The sequence below is a fragment of the Electrona antarctica genome (genome assembly GCF_951216825.1).
Source record: "Electrona antarctica genome assembly, chromosome: 1".
Classification (NCBI taxonomy): Eukaryota; Metazoa; Chordata; class Actinopteri; order Myctophiformes; family Myctophidae; genus Electrona; species Electrona antarctica.
The window spans coordinates 26239100-26247463 of NC_136806.1; the positions used below are offsets into that span (position 1 = coordinate 26239100).

The following is an 8364-nucleotide window of genomic DNA, read 5'->3' on the forward strand; positions in this document are numbered from 1 at the left end:
ATTACCAAAACAATAGTGTAAAATAAAAATATAACTAGCTAATATTTGAAGCGCATTGCTTAGTACTCTACACAGAAGAAATGAAGAGAAAGAAATTAGGAACTCTATTTTCGTTTATCCCTAAACGTCTTTGCTTTTTATTTATTTTTACTATTTTGAAACACACTTTTGAATAGTTACAACGTGTCGATGTAGGTCGGTTGGTTGAACTATTCAAAAGTGTTTTTTCAAAATAGTAAAAAAAAAGGCAGATATGGGGATAAGGGGTTTAGCATGGACGAAAATAGAGCCCTTCGTGTACCATAACAATGAGGAAAGTATAGCAAACCGATATCTCATCAAATACTCTGCAAGATTGTGAACATTTTATCACCAGAAAAATAGCAGCATTCCACAATACCAACATTCAAAGGATACAGAAGAATTCCACAAAAGTGTCATGATCATATGATTGTGTTAAAGGTTGCAGGTAATATGGGTGCCAATAAGTTATAGGCTAATATGTCCTTGATATTAATATAAACTAAAGATTCTTACCTCTGGTGACCCATCAGAGTCTCCAAAAGCCTCCGCAAAATCATTTATAGATTTCCTCATAGTATCGTCTGCAGGTAGAGTGTTGTCATTATACGAGTGGACAAAATTGAAGTCACTGGTTCTAGACCCTGTGGTCAGATAGGCGTCATAATTATAAGTGCTGCGTAAAGTTCCTGTGCCATCAACTTCTGCATAATTTGGAGGGAGATAAGCACTGGGGATGGCAACCGCTCCATCATACAACAGTCTGGGCTTTCTCCTACGACAAAACCTGACACCCATGATGACAATAATGAAGGTCAGGAAGAAGGTGGACACAGACACCAGTGCAACGATAAGATATGAGGTCAGTTTAGAGTTGTTCTCGTCATAAGACATATCTTTAAGTTCTGGCACTTCAGCCAAGTTGTCAGAAATGAGTAAATATATGGGACAGGTAGCAGAGAGAGAAGGCTGTCCATTATCTTTCACTGCTACGATGAGGTTCTGTTTCATACTGTCAGATTCAGAAATGTCTCTCTGTGTTCTGATCTCTCCGCTGTGGAGACCAATAGTGAAAAGTCCTGGGTCTGTGGATTTGACAATATGATAGGACAGCCATGCATTTTGTCCAGAGTCTGCATCTACTGCAATTACCTTGGACACCAGAGAGCCCCCCAGAGCTGCTTTGGGGACCAGCTCGGTCATGAGAGAGTTGCCCTCCGGGGCGGGGTACAGTATTTGAGGAGAGTTGTCATTCACATCTGATATGAAGACACTGACAGTCACATTGCTGCTGAGAGGAGGAGACCCGTTGTCTCTGGCGATGACATGGACTTTAAAACTCCTGAACTGTTCATAATCAAATGATCTAACAGCATGGATCACCCCGGTGTCTCCATTAATAGATAGATACGAAGACACTGGTGCGCCTTTCACCTTGCCAGGCAAAAGAGAATAAATCACGGTGCCATTTTGCCTCCAGTCTGGATCCTGGGCAGAAACTAAACATAACGTTGAACCGGGTTTGTTATTTTCAGTCACATAGGCATTGTATGATTGCTTCTCAAATGCAGGTGGGTTGTCATTGACATCACCCACTGATAAATTAATAATTTTAGAAGATGACAGAGGTGGAGAGCCCTTGTCTGAAGCCGTTATTGTAATGTTGTAATCAGACACTAGTTCGCGGTCTAGTTCACTTACTGTCACCAATGAATAATAGTTTTTGATAGAAGGAACGAGCTTAAAAGGAACATTTTGTGGAATGAAGCAAATTATCTGTTGGTTATTTTCTGAGTCTCTATCATGCACGTTAATGATGCCCACTTCTGTACCAGATGGCACATTCTCTGGTATGGGGATAGTCAGAGAATTTACATATATAACTGGGGCATTGTCATTCATATCAGTAATACTTATAATTACTTTTGCATCAGAAGAGAGACCATATCCATCTTTTGCCTCTACAAACATTTCATATTTGGACTCCTCTTCATAATCAATGTCACCTGTTACAATGATTTCTCCTGTTGCCTGATCCAGTGAAAATAACTTTTGTGACTTTTCAGACATTCTGCTAAATTCATATGTAACTACTCCATTCAGAGTTAGACCCTCGTCTGCGTCTGTTGCACTCACTGTAATAACTGGAGTTTTTATAGGCGAGTTTTCAGGCAGACTAGCTTCATAGACGGCCTGGCTAAACACCGGGGCGTTATCATTGGCATCCAATACAGTGACGTGTATGATTACAGTACCTGATCTATGTGGAGAACCACCATCTAGAGCCGTCAGTAATAACTTTATTTCGTGCTGCTCCTCTCTGTCTAACTCTTTATCTAAAATTAATTCACCATATTTGCTACCAGCGCGGGTCGTCTGGGTATTCATGATAAAGTTGTCATTGCGTTGCAGTGTATAGCTCTGAACAGCATTATTGCCTATATCTGCATCATGGGCGGCATTAATGCGATACCGAGCTCCTTTTGCAGCCGATTCTCTAATTTCTAATTTGAGAACATCTTTTGGAAACACGGGTGAATGATCATTAATGTCTTGGATCTGAAGTGATATACGATGTAATTCTAAGGGACTCTCCAAGAGTAACTCGAATTTCAAAAGACAAGAAGGTTTTTCTCCACAAAGCTCCTCACGGTCCATCATCTCTGCGACAATCAGATCCCCATTTTTAAGATTGAAATCACAATATTTCCTTTCGTTTTCCTTCATATGAAGACGAGCTTTACGGGTAGCCAGCCGACCCACTTCAAGTCCGAGATCCTTGTTTATATTTCCAATAACAGATCCTGGCTTCATCTCCTCCGGAATAGAATAGCTCAGGTCACCATGAGCATATTGAAACACGGAAAGGAAAAAGACAAAACCGCAGCATTGTAGAAAATACCCCATCTCTACCATTCTCGTCATAGCAGTATAGCCTGGACGTAGGCTACTTGATAAATATTAGTTAGTATCCAACCAAAAGAACAAAACAAAAAACGCTATATTGCTGTTTTCACAGCAGCTTTCGACAACATTCTAGATTGTATGCCTCCTCACCTCAGCTATATATGTCCACGTCGGTGGGTGGTGGATACAGCAGGCTACGAGCAATTCACTGTCCCGCTGGTGTATAGTGACACCGTGAGTGCAAATGGCACATAACATTTCCACGGCTACAATGCATTTCACAAAAACAAATCTCAACTATATCTACTCTACTCGTTTAGCTGTAAATGTTAAGAATTGTCACCTACAATAGGCTACAAACTTAAACAAGTTACTTGGATATACGGATTACGGTGCATCAATATGACGACAATTTAACTTGTTGTAATTAATAAAAGGTCTGTCTGTCTGTCTGTCTGTCTGACTGACTGACAGACATACTGCAGTGTTGCAACGCGGCTCTCCTATAGCCCTGCATGGTCCAGTGCTTTCGAGAACTAGCTAACGCACTGCAGGACCAGGGCTATGCAACGAGGCTGCTCGAAATTGGAGCCATACCCCGGCCTGACCAACCGTTACTGTAATAGGCTATGTTAATTGTAAAGCTGCAAATAATCCTTCAATTGTATTTAGCATGCAGGCACACAACGTATCACTATAAACAATTGGCCTATTTGAAAGGTTCCTCAACATTGCAGTGCAAAGAAGGATTCAGCACCATAGACAGCGACATTTAACAGAAAAAAAAGACTTGAGTTTTGTCAGAAAGCATTGTGAATATTTAGACACGAAGTTATAGTACATATAAGGCCTATTGTGCAAAGCAGAGCGCAGGGAGATGTAGCAGCAGGTTAATAATGTTAATGAACAGGTAACGTCTAAATCAGTACAACGCAGACATTGCAATAACTTTAAAAAAAAAAAACAGCAATGCATGAAAGTATTTTGCCTACATGAATTAATTTCTTGACATTTTAAAGAAATTCATGTTCATGGCTATCTAAAAATGACAGCACAGGCCAAACCCTCTTCCTTCAACATTCCAAAACTTAAAAGTAGATGTGTATGTAAATATTTCTGACAAAGAAATGGAGAATATGGTATTAATATGAATTAACAAGATGTTGCATTAAAATGCTCCAGAGGTCGGATCTTGGATGTGTGTTAATTTGATCGCAACATGGCGGAATAGCGATACATGTTAAAAAATAAAACAATGTTTTCCCTCATGTTACTTATATTTTTTCATATTTTTGTTGCATTTGATTTTAAACTGATGTTTGCCTCTGCTTGTTGGCTATTGCCAGTACCGTATTGGTGTGTGTCTGTGTATAGTTCTATAGGGCTATACTTCCTAAACTATAGGACACCGGAAACAACCACTAGTGCAGGGCACGCACGGGGCGCCTCCCACCTATTTTGACAGATAGATTATTTATTGGTCCTTGCGGACATTTATATTGCCCAAGCAGCCATCAGTTTGGACACAAATTGCATAATAAACAAACAAGAAAAGTCTCAAGCCTGTGCTTGATGCTTGATTTGTTATTTTGTTACAATGTGAATCAGATTGAGTTATCTTTCTTTAGAGCCATGGCTGGATTACCAGTTTAAATTGATCTTTTGATTTTTATATTTATGTTAGTATGGGCAGGTAAGTTGTATTTCCCACCTTTGGTTAAATTAAGTGCATTCAATTACTTATATTTTATTTGTTATGTTGGTCTTAATCCACCGTGAAGTTAACAAGCTCTAGACATTTACTTTATTTTAATTATTCAGATTATTTATTGTTGTGTTTTTGTAAATAAATACTCCATCACAAGACAATGCTTATCTCTGTGGCTGCTTGGGTTCTGGGGAAGATCTATTAATGTTGTGACTGAGACCCTTAAGTTATAGAGACTGTATAATTATCAGCTAACTCAAAACAAAACCTTTCATGACGTAGAAATATGATAAAAGAAGGATGTGCTGACTAGACTAACTATACATGCCGGGGAAAAAACATACTTAATATCATAATGACATTGAACATCTTGTTTTACAAGATCTTAGAATTAGGAACATTATTTTAAATGTAAAGTTCCTGCAGTTAAAATGAGTCCAGGATAGAAACAGTTCCATTAAATAGCAGTGTTACATTACTCCTGTTAAGGTATATATTCAGTGATTTCACTTAATTAAAATATCACTTTTTATTGATAATCCGCCCTACTATAGAGTGTGCTGACCATATAAGGAGTTCCTCCCTGTACCCTCCCTGTACCCAGTGAGCCTCTGACCAATTATACTTCAAAACACATGCAGTTTTCTCCAGGGTTATCCTCTATATACTCTTTTAATCAATCAGATCCCCACTTCAGAGATTACTATCTCAATCAATCTTTGAAAGTTTATGAGCATATGATTTGCCAAACCACAAGTCTGCCAACCACAAGTCTGATCTGTCAAACCCAAGTCCAACCACAAGTCTAAGGCTTTCCTGATGAAAGCCTCAGAGTAACACATTCGCCATGAGCATATAGTGTAGCAAGGACAAAGGTAATACTGCAATACAAAACATTAGAAGAACGTGAAAATATTGCCATCACACTATTTTCTTTAAGGCACATGGAGTGAAAAGGAAATGTCCAAACTAAAATGACCATTAAGGGAATATTTCACTGTCAAGCATGTTTGGAGTCATTTTAATGTCAGCCTTTTGTGAGCATTCCAGACAGTATTATACGTTGTTAGTGAAGAAGGCAAAGTAGTTTAGGGATAAGGGGTTTAGCATGGACGAAAATAGAGCCCACTATGTCTATTTGCACAAGTTTACATTATGACGTAAACTTGTCCATTCATTGTCAATGGGAGTTTAATGTTTGTGTATAGGACAAAGTTTGTGCACACACACAAAAAGCTGGACATAGGAGGGGCTAGCTCCCCTCAAAAAACTAGTAACAATACTTACCTCTGGTGACCCATCAGAGTCTCCAAAAGCCTCAGCAAAATCATTTATAGATTTCCTCATAGTGTCGTCTGCAGGCAGAGTGTTGTCGTTATACGGGTGGACAAACTTGAAGTCACTGGTCCTAGATCCTGTGGTCAGGTAGGCATCATAATTGTAAGTGCTGCGTAAAGTTCCTGTTCCGTCAACTTCTGCATAATTTGGAGGGAGATAAGCACTGGGGATGGCAACCGCTCCATCATACAACAGTCTGGGCTTTCTCCTGTTACAAAACTTCACACCCAGGATGACAATAATGAACGTCAAGAAAAAGGTGGATACAGACACCAGAGCAACGATAAGATACGAGGTCAGTTTAGAGTTGTTTTCTTCATAAGACATATCTTTAAGTTCTGGAACTTCAGCCAAGTTGTCAGAAATAATTAAATACATGGCACATGTGGCAGACAGAGAAGGCTGTCCATTATCTTTCACCGCCACAATGAGATTTTGTTTCATGCTGTCAGATTCAGAAATGTCCCGCTGTGTTCTAATCTCTCCGCTGTGGAGACCAATAGTGAATAGTCCAGGATCAGTGGATTTAACTAATTGAAAGGACAGCCAGGCATTCTGTCCAGAGTCTGCATCTACTGCTATTACCTTGGACACCAGAGAGCCCCCCTGGGCTGCTTTAGGGACTAGCTCTGTCATGAATGAGTTACCCTCTGTGGAGGGGTACAGTATCTGAGGAGAGTTATCATTCAAATCTGATAAGAAGATATGAACGGTCACATTGCTGCTGAGAGGAGGAGAACCATTGTCTCTGGCTATCACATGGACTTTAAAACTCCTGAACTGTTCATAATCAAAAGCCCTCACAGCATGGATAACCCCTGTGTCTCCATTAATAGATACATAGGAAGTTACAGGGGCACCGTTCACCTCACCAGGAAAAAGAGAATAAAGCACTGTGCCATTTTGTCTCCAGTCAGGGTCTAAAGCAGAAACAGAACACAAAGTGGATCCAGGTTTGTTATTTTCAGTCACAAGGGCACTGTATGATTGTTCTTCAAACACAGGTGGGTTGTCGTTGATGTCACCTATAGCTAACTGAATCATTTTAGAAGATGACAGAGGTGGAGAGCCCTTGTCTGTGGCAGTTATTGTAATGTTGTAATCAGACATTAGTTCACGGTCCAGTTCACTTATTGTCACCAAAGAATAATAGTTTTTGATGGATGGAATGAGCTTAAAAGGAACATTTTTCTGAATGGAGCAAATGATCTGTTGGTTCTTTTCTGAGTCTTTATCATTTACATTAATAATGCCCACCTCTGTGCCAGATGGCACATTCTCTGGTATGGGGCTAGACAGAGATTTTAGATATATAACTGGGGCATTGTCATTCATATCAGTAATACTTATAATAACTTTTGCATCTGAAGAGAGACCATATCCATCTTTTGCTTCTACAAACATTTCATATGTGGATCCCTCTTCATAATCAATGTCACCTATTACAAATATGTTTCCTGTTGCCTGATCTAGTGAAAATAATTCTCGTGACTTTTCGGACATTCTGCTAAATTCATATGTAACTACTCCATTCACACCCTCGTCTGCGTCTTTTGCACTCACAGTAATAACTGGTGTTTTTAAAGGCGAGTTTTCAGGCAAACTAGCTTCATAGATGGTCTGGCTGAACACTGGGGCGTTATCATTAGCATCCAATACAGTGACGTGTATGACTACAGTACCTGATCTCTGTGGAGAACCACCATCTAGAGCAGTCAGTAATAATTTAATTTCCTGCTGCTCCTCTCGGTCTAACTCTTTATCTAAAACCAATTCACCATATTTGCTACCAGCACTGGTTGTCTGGGTATTCAAGCGAAAGTTGTCATTCCGTTGCAGTGTATAGCTTTGAACGGCATTATTGCCTATATCTGCATCATGTGCGGCATTAATGCGATACCGAGCTCCTTTGACAGCAGATTCACTAATTTCTAATTTGATAACTTCTTTTGGGAAAACGGGCGAATTATCATTAATGTCTTGGATCTGAAGTGATATACGATGTAATTCCAAGGGACTCTCCAAGAGCAACTCGAATTTTAAAAGACAAGAAGGCTTTTCTCCACAAAGCTTTTCTCGGTCCATCCTCTCCGAGACAATCAGATCTCCGCTTCGAAGATTGAAATCACAATATTTCCTCTCCTTTTCTTCCACATCTAGACGAGCTTTACGAGCAGCTAGTCGGCCCACATCAAGTCCAAGATCCTTGGCTATATTTCCAACAACAGATCCGGGCTTCATCTCCTCTGATATAGAGTAGCTTAGGTCGCCATGAGCATATTGAAACACGGAAAGAAAAAACACAAAGCCGCACCGCTGAATGAAGTACCCTTTCTCAACCATCTCCGCTACAGTAGTGTCCACGAATCTGTATAGTATTAGTATCCCAC

General features: G+C 39.8%; 2 protein-coding genes across 2 annotated transcripts in view; both read right to left on the reverse strand.

The window, feature by feature from the left end:
• The window catches only part of LOC306919690 (protocadherin beta-15-like), a gene marked incomplete at both ends in the record, with an annotated part of 333762 nt that overhangs the window by 92235 nt on the left and 233163 nt on the right, over positions 1 to 8364 (reverse strand). The gene's annotated exons all lie outside the window — the stretch shown is intronic.
• Positions 35 to 8317, reverse strand: LOC306926866 (protocadherin beta-15-like; the record flags this gene model as incomplete). The annotated part of the gene is made up of 3 exons (XM_079506343.1): positions 35 to 67; positions 538 to 2276; positions 7657 to 8317. The coding sequence occupies 3 exons, from the start codon at positions 8315 to 8317 to the stop codon at positions 35 to 37; spliced, it is 2433 nt and encodes an 810-aa protein (XP_079362469.1).